The sequence below is a fragment of the Trichosurus vulpecula genome, chromosome 4, assembly GCF_011100635.1.
Source record: "Trichosurus vulpecula isolate mTriVul1 chromosome 4, mTriVul1.pri, whole genome shotgun sequence".
Lineage (NCBI taxonomy): Eukaryota > Metazoa > Chordata > Mammalia > Diprotodontia > Phalangeridae > Trichosurus > Trichosurus vulpecula.
This window is the reverse complement of record NC_050576.1, coordinates 145206800-145224386: the sequence shown is the minus strand read 5'-3', so window position 1 is coordinate 145224386 and position 17587 is coordinate 145206800. Positions and strand designations below refer to the sequence as shown.

Below are 17587 nucleotides of genomic sequence, written 5' to 3'. Positions count from 1 at the left end.
TTTGGGAGAGTACTCTCCAAAGCATTTACAGTGCATTCTAGATTTACAAAGAGATAAGGAAAAAGAACTAGTATAGCTTTTTTCCTGTGAGAGTGAATTTAATTATTTGGAAGAGAAATAGGAAGATCCTTGAGATTTTAATAGTTTTGACTGTTTAATAATTTTGACTAAATTGAAGGATGCAGAACTCCTCAGAAGTGATCTCTTTATTGTGGCTTTATTGTGACCTTTCACACAGTTAAAATATTTTTAAGTAATTATGTCTGTTTCATTACTGATTTCATGGTTAATAAATTTTATATTCAGTAATTTCAATATTGAATTATCGGAGATTAAGAGATTGAATAGAAATATGAGTATTTAGTTTTAGGAAGGGAAGTTTCTATAGTTTATTAAATAACATTTGTTAAACTAGGGTATAGTTTGAGCCATTTGATGAAATAGTGAGAAAGAGGTTGTAATTTTATTAATTAGGAAGAAAATATCCAAACGCACTCCTAGGTTACCATAGAATTTGGGGTGATAAGATTACATATGGGAATAATTGAAGTAGCAGCTAAGGTGTGATATTCAGGTGAGGTTAGTAGACCTGCCCCCTGCCTTGAAATGTTGATATGCTCTTCATGCCTCCCTTCCTCTTTTCCGTTACGGATCAAATCCTGTAAATCTTAATGTCATTGCTTATCCAACCAACCCTTGTGTTTCATGCTCAGCAGGCTTCCTCTTTCCCCCAACCAAGCACACAATTCATTCTTTTTTCACCTCATGCCTATGATGGCCTCCCTACATCAAGCATCTACCCAGTTGAGACACTTTTGCTAGATTCATTTTCTTTTTAAAAAAATATTCTTTTTTGTTAGCACAAGAAACCTGAACATTTCAGAATACAAAATAAAGAATAAAAAAAGAGGACTGTGTGTGTCTATGGAAGATGCACTACTAAACTGAAGGTTCTAGCCTCCGATCTTGTTGAGTTGATAATGACCTTACCTACTTTTTGTCTTCATTTCAGACTTATGGCCAAGGAGGGAAGAAAGCCATCCAGACAGATGAGTGGCGGAATGACCCTGTCGAGCAAAGACTGGAGTATGCCCTCGTTAAGGTATGTTAGGAGAACAGAACATCACTGAGTTGGAAGGAAGCAGAGAGAGTGCTCATGCATAGGACGTTCCAGAAGTCTGAGGGCAGTTTTTAGCTTTAATGGGTGACCCACCCTCAGACTTTGAGGACACACCATGTGTAATCGTGGTCTGCTCATTTGTATGATCATTGGTGGCAGGGTCTCTTGGTGTTCAAGAAAAAGGAGCTAATACAAGGAATCCATCGGGAAATTCACAAATTTTTGTTCAACACTTAATTTGTGCAAGGGGCTGTGACTGTATCTGGTGGCTCATTTTTGCCTTTCAGACATGTCAAACTGGATATCTAGTAGACATCTTTAATTAAATGTGTCCAAAATGGGTCCCATTATCTTTCCTTTAAAACCCTCCTCACCTCCATATTTCTCTATTAACTGTAGAGAGTAACACCATCCCACCCCTTACATCCCCCCATGTCCAATCTGTTGCCAAGGCCTAAGGGCCGCTCTGTAACAAGTCTCAAATATGCCCACTCCTCTCCTCTGACACTGCCCCCACTCTAGTGCAGGCCCTCATCACCTCATTCCTGGATTATTCCAATATCCTGCTCTTGGGTCTGCCTACCTCAAATCACCCCCCACTTCAGTCCATCCTCCACCAAATCACCAAAGTGATTTTCCTGAAGTGCAGGTCCAGCCATGTCACTCCCCTATTCAGTAGACTCTAGTGACTCCCTGTTGTCTCCAGGATCAAATAGAGACTGCTCTGTTTGGTGTTCAAAGCCATTCATAATCTAGTCCTCTCCTGGCTTTCCAGTCTCTTTACACTCTACTCCATGCCTAGTACTCTTTGATCCCATGATACCAGCTCTTTCAGGAATAAGACCCTTCATCTCTTGGCTCCTGATAGTTTTTCTGGCTGTCCCTCATGCCTGAAATGATTGCCCTCCTCAACTTCACCTACTGACTTCTCTGGACTTTAAGTTCCAACTAAAATCCCACCTCCCTCAGGATGCTTTCCCCAACCCCTCTTGCCTTCTCTCTGTTAATCATCTCCTGTTTATCCTGTATATAACTTGCTTTGTATATATTTGTTTGCATGTTGTTCCCAGATTTGGACTGTAAGCTCCTTGAGGGCTGGGACTGTGTTTTCTTCTTCTTATATCCCCAGGCTTAGCACAGTGCCTGGCATGTAGTAGGCACTTAATAAATGTTTGTTGTTTAATATTATCATACTTCCATTTCCATAGGCAAGTAAACCAGTATGCACAGACTTGCCCAAGGACACACATGTAGTTAGACTAGACCAGAAAGCTTGTCTCTTCCTCTCCTAGTCCTGGTTTTTGTTGATTATGTCCTGCTTTCCCTCTTATTCCTACACTAGAAGTCTTGTGTTTTGCCTGCTTTTCATCTGGGAGCTTTGGGCCTGGCAGTGTGCTTTGCACCTTACTATCTGCCCTTAGTGCCTTAAACCCTCTCGGTTAACCCACATATGAGATTTTGGTGGGAAAGCTCCGTCACATAAGACATATCAGAAATTTAAAGTCTTTAAGGCTACTACTAGAAGACAAAGCAGGCTTTGTTTGTTGTTTTTGCTTAGAATTTGTATTTTGGTATTTACTCTTAAGTCTTGAGAAAGCCTGTGATAGAACTGAGTTTTCAAATACGATTGTTAAAACTCTGTCGAACTTTGATTTCCAATAGTCAGTGTTTTTAAAGCATTGTTTTTCTTCTTTCAGGGCATTGAAAAGTATGTTGTAGAGGATACCGAGGAAGCAAGAATCAACAAGGACAAATATCCCCGACCACTGAACATAATTGAAGGGCCGCTAATGAATGGCATGAAAGTAGTTGGTGACCTCTTTGGGGCTGGAAAGATGTTTCTTCCTCAGGTTGGCAAAAGAATCGGGGTGGAAGTGGAGGTGCGGGCAGAGGTCGGGAGAAATCTTTACATTGGTTCCGTTTCTTTGTGTTAGGACCAATAGTTAATCTGGAACAACTTCATTGAAATAATCAAGCCTCTGTTAGGGACCTACTGTGTGTGGTGCTGTGATATGCATTTGAGATAGAAAGACCAAAATGAAAGCATCTCTCCCCACAGGGAGCTTAACCGTATTTTAAGAGAGACATGTATAATTGTGTGTGTGTGTGAGTGTGTGTGCGCGCGCACGCGTATATTTGTGTGTACGCATGTCTAAATACCTATATTTTTATGCATTGAGAATATATACAAAATAAATATAAGGCAAATTTTTGTAAGGGCATGCAGGGAAGACACTAGCAGGGGTGGGGAACCTGCAGCCTTGAGGCCACATGTTAGCCTTCTAGATCCATAAGTGTGGCCTTTTGACTGAATCCAAATTTTACAGAACAAATTTGTTTTGTATGTTAGAGGTTTGGTGGATGAGAAGAAGCCTCATGTGGGTGGTGGTTTTTGATCTGAGCTTTGAAGGAAACAAGGGATTCTGACAGGTAGAGATAAGGAGGGTGTGCATTCTAGGTATTAGGCTGTGTAAAAGCAGCATTTGTTATTTCCCAGGGTTTAGGTTAAATTGGGAGCTCAGGGAATTAAAGATATTCCGTCCTTCCTCCTCTCTTCTTTGCATCCCACCCCACCCCCAAGTAAGGAGTGCCTAGAATAGAAAATCTACCTTTTGTAAGATTGGAGCTCAAAGGTCATCTGAGCGTAATCTTTAATTTGTACCCAAATCCTCTTCACCCCCAAAGACAAAGAAAACAAAGTCTCAAATCTCCTTTTAATACTTGCTCAGAAGTAAAGATGTCTATTTTGGTCTACTGATGCTGACATCTCAGGATGATCTATTTAAAATAAATAGACTCCATTAGAACTGGAATGCATTAATTTATTTTTATTTTTACTTATTTTTTATGGATAGCAGTAATCTTGGGCTTAATTTACAGCAACTGCAGAGGTGGGCATAGAATCACTTAGTATTCATTGAGGCCCTGCAGGCCCTGTGCTAAGTGCTTGGGGGCATACCAAGAAGTAGAAGACATGCTTTTGCCCAGTTTCAGTTGAGGAGACCAGGAACAGATGCACAAAAAATTAAACTATCAGTGGAAAAGATGTCACAAAAAAGGGCATGATCGATTGCCTAGTAAATGATACTTAACTCACTTCAACAAACGTTTAGGAACTATTAAGGTCCTCCTGGCTTCTCGGGCTTCCTTCAGGTCCCAGCTAAAACCTCACTTTTTTATAGGAAACTTTTCCTAATCCGTCTTAATTCTGAGGTTGATTGTTTCCAGTTTATCCTGTCTATAGCTTGTTTGTACATAGTCATTTGCATGTTTTCTCTCCCACTATACTGTGAGCTCCTTGAGAGCAGGAGCTGTCTTTTGCCTTTCTTTGTAACCCCAGTGCTTAGCGTAGTGCCTATGGGTGCATAATGGGTGCTTCCTGACTGACTAAAGATACAAAGATAAAATTTTCCTTGCCTTCAAGGAGATACACCATGTGCAAGAGTAAATGAATACAAAGTATAGGATAGAGAACAGGCACTGGACCTATGATTTCATAAGAATATAGAATTCCTGGATGTAGAATTGCCCTTTACCAATGTAAGTTGGCATTTTGTCTACAACTTATAATTTGGAATGACCTAGAGCAGAGGTGTCCAATGCATGGCCCACAACACTCCCAAATGTGGCCTGAACCATACTGAAATATATTTGGGAAATGTTGAACAAAGTAAAACTGCAATAAGATAGATAATATAAAATTTAAAACTAAGTCAGTATGTGGTCTGCAAGGATCCTTATGTATGGTTTAATGCTTTTCCGCCCCGTTTCTATTTGAGTTCAAGAGGGAGTAAATAGTAATAACTGAAGTCAGGGAAGGCTTCATGTAGGAGGAAGCATTTGAACTGATTGAAGGAAGTCAAGGGAATCTGCACGTGAGAATGGAGGAGGAAGAACAGAATTCAGAAGATATGTCCTTAGGGCCTAGGGTTGTCTGGGAAAGTTGTACCAAATGATGCTTGAGCTAATAACTCTCGGAGGATGGATGGGATTTGGGTAGATGAAGAGAAGAGAGAAAGAGAACAGCATGAGTCACCATGGGGAGGTTAAGACCACTCGTGGCTTTCAGCTCTGTGTCCTCCTGTGTTTGACTGTCCCTTGGTCTCTCTCTGTAGTGGGAGCTCATTGTCGTGTCCAGTGATTGTTCAGATGGATGGAGCACTGGGCTTGGAGTCAGAGGACCCGCCTCAAGCACTTGCTAGCTGTGCTACCTTTGATGGGTCATTCAGACTCTTTCAGCCTCAGTTTCCTCATCTTTAGTAATAACAATACCTCCTTTCCAGAGTCGTTTTGAGGATAAGTTGAGATAATAACTGTAAAGTGCTATGAAAATACTAGCTATTTTATGCCAAAGAATTTCCACAAAACAAATGGATTGGTAATTACCTGATTATTTTTGCCTTTCCAGGTAATAAAGTCAGCCCGGGTCATGAAGAAGGCAGTTGGCTACCTTATTCCTTTCATGGAAAAAGAAAGAGAGGAAAAAAGGGCTCTTACTGGAACTGTGGAAGAAGAGGCAAGTCATTGTATGGGTGGGTGACTCTTTGGGGGGTTGACCTGGAAGACAGCCTGTTGGGTTGGGGACTGGTGATGCTGCCTTTGGACTTTGCTGAGGTCGTGTGTCTGGGATGAAGTGCAGAGGCAATAGTAGAGAATCCCTTTAGAGGCAGCCGGATAGGGTGCTGGACCCAGAACTAGGAAGACACTCAACCTGCGTGATCCTGGGCGAGTCACTTAACCTCTGCCCACCTCGTTTTTCTCAGTTGTAAAATGGGGATAATAATAGCACCTGCCTCCCTGGGTTGTTTTGAGAATCAAATAAGATAATACTGTAAAATGCTTAGCGCAATGCCAGGCACTCAGTAATGCTCACTCCCTTCCCCTCAGGCACTTAATTAGCCCTGTGACCCTGGGCAAGTCAATTAGACTTCTCTTTACCTCTGTGCTTCCTCCTCTGTAAAATGGGAGTGATAACAACACCACCACCACCAATCTCCCAGGTTGGTTGTGGGCATCTAACAAAGACAGTGTTTGGCACTTAGTAGGTGCTTAATAAATGCTGGGTTTCCTTCCTTCTGATTTTCAAGTATTAGAATATCCTTAAGTGTGTGCTCTTTTGAACTTGGTGTTATACAATCCCCAGCTTGGGGTTATTCTTCCGATGAAAACCCATGATTTCTAGATGAAAGCGATTGAATGAGGGAATGGAAAGAGCATGTATTAAGTGCCTATTTTGTTTCAGGGACTGTGGTAAGTGTGGGGGGTGCAAATACAAAAACAGGCTGATTCTTAAGGAGCATACGTTTGAATGGGGGACATTATAGAAGAGTGGTGGCCAGTGATGGGTATTTTGGGTTGGAAAGTCACAGGAGAGTTGAGTGGAGAACGGTGGTATTGACCCCATGATCTTTTATCAGAGTGAGAGGTAGAAGCTGGTGAAGTCAGAGGAGACCAGGAAGATAGCCAGAGTACATCATAGTGAGCTTAGGGGCCCTTAGATAGAGAGGGAGCTCTCACCAAGCAGGTGCAAAGAAGCCTCGTGGCTAGGCAGAGGCAGAGTATAGCATGGCACGTGGCAGGAAGACGGCCATAGTATAATGTTTTCTATCAGTATTTGTTATTGATAATTGGCCCCTATACAAATACTTAGTGGAGTTTTTTTGTGGGGGGGAGGTGGAGAAGAGTGGTAATGGGCAAATCATTTATTCTTGTTTGACCAGATGTTGAGCCTGACTATAAGCCCTCTGACTCTACTTTCTTCTGTCCACCCAGAGTTCTCTAGTTTGGTTAGCTTGGTGAGCTCCCTATGAAATACAGATGGTTCTGGTCCTTAGGACTTAGAACCCTAAGAACCCTATTATCACGTAGTTTTGTACAAAGTAGGCAGCCCCACCTAATCATGGTAGACAGCGCTTGTCCTTTTGCTGGCAATAATTACTGCCACAATAAGGTTGCTCCTTTATGTACCATTTAATAATTCACACATGGTTCCACATGCAGTCTCATTTTATCTTGGTGACTTATGGATGAGATAGATGGGCAGTTGGTAGTATACCTACTTTACAGATGAAAGGAGAGGTAAACAAAGAAATAGTGTTGTCAGGACAAGAATTTAGGTCCTCTCATTCTTTGACCACTGCTATTTCCATCATGCGCCTCTGCTTTTCAGTATCAATAGGACTTAAATTTGTGCTTTAATGATAACTTAAAAGTTTCTACGTCTTTGTCACTTCTAGATTCCCTGTTCATGATAGATAAGAGCTTTCCTTTGTAACAAAGAAAATCATTTAAGCAGAACACAGGACCTATATGCAGTATTCTGCACCTGTAGTCCTCTGCTTCTTTAAGGAAAGGAGGGGGCACTTCCTCATTTCTTCTCAGGGACCACGATTGGTCGTTATAGGTGCTTATCGTTTGATTTATCTTAGTGCTACTTTGATTTACACGGTCTCAGTCATTTTCTGTATTACCCTCCACACTCTGTTTACCTTTCCTCTGTACCAGTTCATTTGAGTCTTAGATTGCTTTTTTGTTCATGTGGATAGGTTTCATTGAGCTGTTTCCCACACCCTCTTGTCCTTACTTCTTTGTCACCAATAGTGCACCTATTTGAGGTCCAGGCTGGGCACTCAATATTACTACTACCACCACCACCACCCATTACTGCTCCTACTCCTATTCTTGCTACCACTACCACCTCTTGGCTAGCTAACGTTTGCATTGCACTTGTAAGTATTGTAAAATACTTTACAGTTGTCATCTCATTTAATCCCATGAGGCAGTTGCTATTATGATTCCTGCTTTACAGGGGAAACTGAAGCAGACAGATATTAAGTGACTTGCTCAGGGTCACACAGCTAGTAAGTGTCTAAGGCTAGATTTAAACTTGGATCTTTGTGACTCCTGTTCTAGCACTCTATCCAGAGTGTGACCTAGCTATTTGCTCTGTGAGACACTGCTTTGTTTGGGGTTTGTAGATACAGTTGCTAGGTGTGGAACAGTGATTTCTCTCTGAACTCAGCTGGTTTCCATGATGGTTGAACTCATGACTGTGACCTTACAGTCTAATCAGGTATGTTAATGGACTAGGGAGAGATCTCTGATCAGTTCCATCTTTAGCTGTCAGCTTAGAGTTGATATGGTCCTGGACTTTCTTTGTGTCAGGATATCTAGGCTCCTTTTTCTTCATCAATGAGTCTCTTTGTTTTACCATTGTATTAAATACATTTCTATCTTCACGTTTGACTAAAATGCCTGATCTGTTCCAAGCTCTTCACAATAAAATACCCACTTGCTTCATTTACACCTGCAGGACCCTTACCAAGGCACCATTGTGTTGGCGACTGTCAAAGGCGACGTGCATGACATAGGCAAGAACATTGTAGGTGTAGTTCTGGGCTGTAATAATTTCAGGTAAGAGTTTTAAGGATCCATATCTTAGAATCTTTTCCTGTTTAAATAGTCATTCAATCAATAAACATTTATAAAGCACCTGCTGTGTCCCAGGTGCTGTGCTAAGTATTGGGGCTGCAAAAAGAGGCAAAAGACAGTCCCTGCCCTCAAGGAACTTAAATAGTTTAAAGATTCAAGAGATTTTTGTCAGTGTGTAAGGGAGCATAGGGGTGGTCAGAATGAAATGGCAAGTAATATAGGTAGGTACTCATCTGTTTCTTTCACCCCAATGACTATAGGTGCCTTTTTAAAATTTATGAATAGGATTTTTAAACATTTTATTTTCAGTTCTAAATTCTCTAAATTCTCTCCTTTACCTTTCCTCCCCCTCAACCCAGGCAAGAAAAGCAAATTCCATTATCAATATGTATACTCATGGCAAAACAAATTTCTGTTGAAGTCATGTTGAAAGAAAGAGAGGACAGGAAGGAGGGAGAGAGAGTGGGGAGGAAGAGAAGGAATACAGTACAACACATGCTTGGATTTGCCCTGTAAGGCCATCAGCTCTCTATGTGGAGATGGATAGCATGTTCCATCATGAATTCTTTGGAGTTGTGGTTCGTTATTGTGTTGATCAGAGTTCCAAAGGCTTCCACAGTTGATTGTTTCATACATCCTCTTCCTTTTCCCCCACCAGATTTATAAAATTTTGCAGCTAAGTTTCCATGAGGCTATATTGAATTTCAGTCCTGTATTTGTCAGTTTTAAAAAGGGTTACATTTAGATGGGAAGACTGTAATTGTCTTTGTACAGTGACTCTATAGTAGCACATACAATTAAATGCTTTTAAAAGTTTATGATGATGAGGCTAATTTTTTTGGACTGACATATACAAGGTGAAGTCACATTGTAATAAATGCCATGATAAAGAGGATTCATCCATAACAGAATGCTTTTTAAAATCTAATAGATGGCTTGTAATGACAGTGCCTTAGGGTTAATCTGATTACAATGGATTCTTTATAATGAATAATCTAGTATAATTAATTGTGTTCTTGGGTTCCTTTCTACCCAGGGGTAAATCTCAATCAGGTACTTTTATTTTGTTTATACTGTAGTTATAGAGAGCACAGTTGGTTTTTTATAATTTTTAGTTCTTTTTTTTTTATAAAATAACTGATTTTGGTTACATGAAATTGAAAAACTTTTTCATAAACAAAATGAACACTTCAGGGATAAGAATATAAGTGGTTGACTGGGAAGAAAACTTTTGTATCAGGCCATCGCTGATGAAGGTTTGCTATCTAAGATATGTAGACAACTGACAGAAATATGTAAGACCAAAAGCCATTCCCCAGTAGAAGAGTGGTCAGTTAGTCAATAAGCATTTATGAATTGCCTACTTTGTTCTGGGAACTGTACTAAACATAGGGGCTTCAAAGAAAGGCAAAAGACAGTCCCTGCATAGGAAGAAACATTTTTCAAAAGAAGAATTGCAAGCTATAAGCAACCATTTGAAAGAATACTTCCAGTTACCTTCACTAAGAGAAATGCAAATAAAAACAACACTGAGCTTTGACCTTACACTCATAATTTCTTTTCCGTGTGTTCTTTTACTGTGATGAGACAGAGCACCAGCTCAGCTCAACACTAAGTCCTAAACATAGGACCATAATTTCTAATATTGTGCTCATCACAGTGAATGTAAAACACAGTGAAGCCATTGGGAAGGCCAGGGGCATTTGTTATAATACCCTCTTAGCTATACTGGATATATCCCTCTGACTTTAGGGGTAAAGTGTTCTATGGCCAAATCCCTTTGGAGAATGCTGCTTCTCAGTGCCCTATCGCTTTTGATTTCTGTTACCGTTCTTCTCTTGTCGCTAATTCCAATGAAACTGGGGCTTTGAGGATTGTAATTAACTCACCAGATACATATGCTTGAGATCCTGTCCTGTTGCATTTGGTCATTGCTAAGATTAGTCAGTAGATAGTTGAAAAGATCAAGCTGGGAGTAGTTTTTTTTCCTTTATGAAGGTCTTTGAAAAAATGACACTTTCCAGAGTATCCCCCTCTCTTTTAAAAGTACAAAATATTAATGGTGGTAGTGAGTTACCAATTTACCAATCAAAACCAGAGTTTTGACTAGTACATTCTGCATGAAAAATTTCTCTATTTTCTACATACTGAGATTTTTGTCTTTATCCCTGTTATAGAGAAAACTTTGAGGTGGAACCTTTAGATTTTCCATCTTAAAAGGCAGGAAGACCTGTCTCCTACCTTAATCCACTTTGCCCAGTGGCTCATGGTTTATTAATTATTTGGACCTCATGGTTGAGTCACACTGCATCCTGGTAGCAGCACACCTACATTTCAGAAGCAGGAAAAAGTAGGAAAAGGCAGCCTATTAACTTGTGAAACTGTAGAATTAAAGTCAAGCACAGCAAATTTTGGACCTCATAATAGGGATTTGGAGGAAAGTAACCCACATCTACCCATTATCTTAGGAATGTATCCTACTCTATCTGTGTTCAGTGATATTTAAACGTGGTCCATCATGTTCCATCTGTGCCTTGTACAGACTTTATATGATGCTTTATACATGGGCACTCAAGAAATATCTGTGGCTGTTACTTGAGAGTTTAGCTCAGTGATATATCTTCTGAATTAAAAAGGAACCTGAAACTTCCTGGTGATTTCTAAAGGATAAATTTTAAAATGACATTTTTTTACACCACCTCTGATGCTTACCATCTTTGTAATGTTGGGCAAGGCTCCAGGGCCTCAGTTCCCTCATTTGTAAAATGAGGTGTTCAACTAGATGGCCTCTAGGTATTCTTCCAGCTTTAAATCTGTGAATGTGAAGTTTTTTTTTTTGGTTACAATTTTTCACATTTTATTTTGATTTTTCTTATATTTACTTTTGTCTTCATGTAGCCAAATGAGAGATTGAGTTCAGGGGAAGAAGAAACTAAAGAATATGAGGATGGCTGCGTGGGGGAGGAAGGGAACATTGAAAAGAGATGTTAGTTAAAGATGAGAGAGGGGAGGAGAAGTCAAGTGCCTGCTCTGTATCAGTCATGGTGCTAGGCCATGATGTACAGATATAGACAGTGGAACGGTCTCTATGCTCAAGGAGGGAACATGAGAAAGGGGAGAGTAGTTGGGGAGAAGGGATTTAAGAAAATGACTTTGGGGACTAGAAAATCTCTCCCTCCTCCCTTCCTCTCCTCTCCCTGTCTCCCCACCTCCTCTCTCTCCATCCTCTCCCTTTTCTCCCTCTCTACTCCCCCTTCTCCCCACATCGTCCTCCTTCCCTCTTTTCCCTCTCATCCCTTCCTCCCCTTCTCTCTCTCTCCCTCCCTCCTTCCCCCTCTTCTCCCTCCCTTCTTCTCTCTCTTCTCCCTCCCTTCTTCCCTCTTGCCCCTTTCCCCTCCCCTAATCTCCTCCACTCCTTTTCCCTCTTCCTCTCTCTTTTGTCTGTTTTCTTTCTTTCTTTTTTTTTTTTTTTTTGGAGTCCGTCATGGTTAAGTGACTTGCCCAGGGTCACACAGCTGATAAGTATTTGAGGCCAGATTTGAACTCAGATCCTCCTGACTCCAGGGCCAGTGCTCTATCTATCACATCACCTAGCTGCCCCTCTCTTCTGCTTTCTGTCATCTCCCTTCCTGTGTCAATCTTCATTGTCGAACCAAGAATTTACATAACCAAAGTTTTATTAATAGCACCAAAAATGCTTATATAGTGCCCGATCACTGCTTTTGTGCTCACTCATACTTGATTATTAGAATCTGAATGTTCTATAGGTACTGAAAAGGTTCAATATAGTATCAGTACTTTGAAATTATCCCAGATTTTATCTTTAGTGGATTTCAGGGGGAAAAATTCAGGTTACCTTCCTCAGTTTTAAAATTATATGAAACCATTTTACCAAAGAATTTAAAATACATGTTCTGGTTTTATAAATATGTTCAACAAACAGCTTATAAAATTGGGTTACAAAAATAATGACCCAAGATTTCTGATTAGAAATAAAGAGAACAGCAGTAAATCAAATGTTAGGCCGGATTGGAGATTCCCTATTCCTTACACTGACCTCCAGGAAAGGGCTTCTTAGAATGAGGATTCCTTCGTGAATCTTTTGGCCTTAAGCTATTCAGTCGTAGAGCTTAGGAATGGATCCTGCCCCTCTTCAAACTCTCTTGTATCCCAGGATCTTCCAGAGGCATGCCTACTTATAACACAGCACTGCTTCATGGGTCCAATTAAAAATGTTAGCTTCGCTTTTGTCACCAACATTTTCTCATTAATTTTTTCAAATCTTATTTTTCTGCCATAGGGTTATTGATTTAGGAGTCATGACTCCCTGTGATAAGATATTGAAAGCTGCCGTTGACAACAAAGCAGGTATGGAACAACTGTCAGTACTTTCAGGCCTGTTTGCTAAATGACTGTTCACCTGTCAGTGAATGGTAATGTTCTTCCAGATGTGTGATCCATGGGGGATTTACAGGAGAAACAGTTAAAAAACTCATTATCTGGTGGGACTATCCCAGGTGGTAGTGAGTTTTATTGCATTTGGGAGGTGGAGCTTCGGAAAGCAGGTTAAGATTCAGTGGAACCTGTTTAAGACGAAGGTCCTGGGAGGATGGAAACCTTTCTAGTTTAAGTGTGCTATAGCATACTTTGGTTGTGTATAATTTTGATTAAGTACTTTCATATCTGTAGAATCATGAACTAGGCCTATATGTTATTGGATGGTTGCCCAAAATGATGTATGCTGTAATAGTTTTAAATCTCAGGTTGCATTAGCAACCGAAATCAAAAAGTGGTGAAAATTTGCCTTTTAGAAAAACTTCCTAGGATGATCTTTTCATCTACTATACAAATTTCTTGTTGGGTCTAGTGGATTTGATTAGAAAATGGTTTATAATATGGTCCTTTCCTTCTGTTTCACCCCTCCCCTTTTTAAAATAGATATAATTGGCCTGTCGGGACTCATCACTCCCTCTCTGGATGAAATGATTTTTGTTGCCAAGGAAATGGAGAGATTAGATATAAAGATTCCTTTGTTGATCGGAGGAGCAACCACTTCCAAGTAAGTCAGATAAAGGAAGAATGATGTTCATTAAAGTGTTCTTAAGTGCCTGTTTGAAAGCACAAGGGAAAACTAGGGGCAACTTCTTAGAGTGTGTATGGATTCGTTAGTTGTATACATAAGGAACTGCCCTTTCTTGGCTTTGAGACTAGAACACTGAGAACTCTAGTGAATTTCTAGGTTGCGTTGTTTTTCTGTTCTTGGAGAAAAACTGTTTTTCTTCTTTCCTGGGACTCCTTGTTCTTAATACATCTCTGAGATGAGCGTTAGAGTCCTTGACTCTGTTTGTTAAATTAAAACTCAGTTTAAGCTCTGTTGATTACGTAATTAGGATATTCGATTTGGAGCTGGAAGGGACTTCTATGTTCATCTAGTCCAGGGAGGTTTAACCTTTCTTGTGTCATGGCCCAATTTGGGAGTCTGGTGATAACTTTCTCCAAATAAATTTTAAAAAAAATTTTATAATTGAAGAACATGCTAAATTTCAGTTACAGGTTAGTGAAAACAAAGATGTATTTTTTCCCTTATCCAAGTTCATGGATAAGAGTCTTGACCCGGGTTAAGAGCCTTTGCTGTTTTCTAACCTCTTTGTTTGACAGATAAAGAAATTGTTGCCCAGGGCAGTTAAGTGACTTCCCCACAGTCACCCAGGCAATAAGTGGCAGAATCAGGATTTGAATATAGGTCTTTTGACTCCATCTCCAGCTCTCGTTGCCCATACCATATGACTGTAATGTGCTAAGTAGTATGAATGTTTAAAGAGATGAACAGGATATGGTCCCTGCCCTCAAGGAGGTTATAATCTAGTAGGGAAGATAGGACTCATACACAAGTAATTATAATGATGTAGAAAGAAGGTCGGTAGTAAGGGAAGTATAGTGGTATAGGAATAGAGGAGGGAGAGAGAGGTGGCGGGGGAGATGGAAGGGAGAGAGAAAGAGATCTTTTCTGACTGAAGGGATCAGGGAAAAGAACACATTTGAGTAAAGGTTTGAAGAATTAGTATGATTTTGATAAGCAGAGATGGGGAGGAAGGCATTCTAGGCAGTGGGAATGGCATGGATAAAAGTGTGAAGGAAGGAAAATGCAGGTTTGTTTCAGGAATGCCGAGTGGTTCAGTGTATCTGCATGGGGTCAGTGCAAAGTAAGGTAGGCATATAAGGAAGGAGTAGGAGCTAATGCTAGAAATATAGGGTCTACCCCATCTTTGAGGAGTTTGAATACCATGCTAAGTAATTTGTATTTTGTTCTTTATGCATTAGGAGGTGGCTCAAGGATTTTAAGTGGGAATTGGATCAGATCTTGTGCTTGAGGAAAATGAGCCTGGCAGCAATGCATAGGATCAATTGGAGAGAGCAGATGGAGACTACAGACAGAGTAACTAGTTCAGAGGGCTGTTGCAGTAGTCCACATAATGGGTTATGAAGCCTGAGCCAAAATTCTTGTTGTAGGATTAGCCACATGCTAGAGAGTACTTCGAGAAAGAATGGACGGAGGGGCAGTGGATTGGTTATGAGGGAAACAGGAAAGCCAGAAGGAGGAGTGAAGTTAGGGATGAGGAAAGTTGATGGTGGATTTAGTTTTGCATAGTTTGAGTGACCAGCCAGACGCCCAAGTAGAGCTGCCCTGGCTCTGGTGTTTGGAAATAGCAGGATTGGACTCAGGATAAAAGACAGGGCCATAGATGTGGGAATAGACTGCCTAGATGTGTTGATGGTATCACCAGCATGAGAGTGTATATAAGGAGAAGAAAAGAGAACCGGCTTGGGTAGGGGGAGGGATACTCACATTGAAGAGGTGGGAGGAGGCAGAGAACTAAACAAAGTAGTAGATGAGCTAGGGTTAGAAAATGAGATTGCTCATAGGAGTAGTAGGAGAGCCAGGAGAATAGTGTCACAGATGCCAGAAGAGGCGAGAGTATCACCAAAGAGTTGTCAACAGTGAATCATGATCACAGCAAGTCCTAGAATTATAATGATGTTCAGTAGAGGTGGTTTTGTGTAAATGATGCCTAACTGTTTATCTGTAGGTTTTTTCTTTATTTTCTTGTGGTACACACAGTTCTTTGTAACAGCAAACAAGGCAGACAGAGTTAGAGTGACAACATCCCTTTTCATCTCACCACTTGGGACCCCCTGTTTCACAGTGGCTAAAAAGCTATTTTTTTCTGTTACGAATGTCACTTTATGTTAGGACCACTATAATCTGAATACATTATTTAAAAATTGTTTTAAAATTCTGAACTTAAACACCAAAAAAATGAACATTTTAATATGCAAAGTAGACCAAAAAAGAGGATTATGTGGAAAAATATGAATCTCTGTTAATGCAGTTTTTTTTAAAAAGATACTGATCTATATTTCTTTCAGTTTTCTTTTGAGCATTTAAAAAAAGTTTCAATGACCCTCTGTTCTTTCTTTTCTTACTTTTTGGACAGTATTATTGATAATGGCTGGCTCACTGCCAAATTCACCCTCTTCCCAAAGGAAAAAGAAAAACAATCCTTCCAACAAATAAGCATAGTCAAGCAAAATAAATCTAGACATTTGCCAGGGTCAAAAGTGTATGTTATGAACAGGCATGGTGGTGAATGCCTGTAATTCCTGTTCTTGGGGGAGGCTGAGGCTGGTGGAGGGCTTGAGTTCAGGAGTTCTTAACTTCAGTAAGACTAAAGCCAGTTAAGTGTCTGCATTAAGTTCAGTACCAGTATGGGAGTGGTGGGCCACCAGGCTGCCTAAGGAAAGGCAAACTGGCCCAGGTCAGAAAAACAGTAGATTAAAGCTTCTGTGCCAATTGGTATTAACTTCTGGCCCACGAGTGACCTATACACTTCCATCCTGGCTGAGATAGGGTGATCCAGTGTCTCCCAACCCCGCCAGTGTATATCTCATTCTGCATCTTGGATGAGGTTAATGTGCCTCATCTTCTGTCCTCTGAAGTCCTGATTAGTCATTGCATTGATTAGAGTTCTCATGGTTTGTTCTATTTCTGCTTACTGACTCTGTATCAGTTCATGTAAGTTTTCCTGGGCTTCTCTGGAACTTATAGTTCAGTAATACTCCATCACATTCTAAATGCCACAGTTTGTACAGCTATTCTCCAGTTATTAGGCACCCCTTAGCATCCACTTCTTTCCTATAACAAGAATTACTATAAATATTTTATATTCATATTGGTCCTTTTCCTCTTTCTTTGATCTTGTTGGGTTACAGGCTTAATTGTGGTATCATTGGGACGAAAGATTTGCACAGTTTGGTGAATTTGAGGATGCAGTCCCAGATTGCTTTCTAGAATGGCCAACAGTGCACCAGTGAATGCATCATCTTCATGGGTAATAGGCTTATTAGATCTAAATGATTGATTCATTAGCTGCCATGCTTGAATGATTCAACAGTCTTGAAATGTTATATCTCATTATAGCACGAGGTCATTTTTTTTCCCCCAAGAAGACTCCAGAGTGGAGATTGAGGATGAGTGGTGGAATCAGTTTCCAGGGATATGACGATCCTTTGGTCAGGGAAGGTTTTGCTTAACCAGACAATGAACAATTGGCTTTGTAGCATGAGTCTTTATTGGCTTAATAAGGTTTAACATAAGATTAGCTTTCTAGAGAGTTCCTGAGTTGCTGTCAGAGCTGGAATCATCCGTTTTAAATAACAATTGTAAAATGAAATACTGTAAATATTTAAATAAACAGAGATAATGTTGAATATAAGCCCTGTTCCACATCACATGCAGCAGTGTGTGGTGAGACAATTCAGAGCTCAAGGTCATATAAACAGCTTGAAATAAATCATTGCTTCTACTCATGCCTCTCAGAACAGCACCAAATAAAGCAACCCTTAATAACTAAGTTCCAACAGATGATTTTTTTTAAAAGCTCTCTGAACAGAAAAGAAATATTATGGCATAGCGAGGGTTAAGGTGACATTGGTTATTTACAGACTTTGCCTGTTGAAAGTTATGGAAGTATTAAC

General features: G+C 40.2%; 1 protein-coding gene across 1 annotated transcript in view; it reads left to right on the top strand.

Moving 5' to 3' along the window:
* MTR (5-methyltetrahydrofolate-homocysteine methyltransferase) overlaps positions 1 to 17587 on the top strand; it is a 138107-nt gene that overhangs the window by 89171 nt on the left and 31349 nt on the right. The window contains exons 20-25 of the mRNA XM_036756287.1: positions 1013 to 1102; positions 2818 to 2970; positions 5529 to 5636; positions 8433 to 8533; positions 12852 to 12919; positions 13490 to 13610. Of these exons, the coding sequence (XP_036612182.1) occupies positions 1013 to 1102; positions 2818 to 2970; positions 5529 to 5636; positions 8433 to 8533; positions 12852 to 12919; positions 13490 to 13610 (641 nt within the window). The remainder of the gene's footprint in view (positions 1 to 1012; positions 1103 to 2817; positions 2971 to 5528; positions 5637 to 8432; positions 8534 to 12851; positions 12920 to 13489; positions 13611 to 17587) is intronic.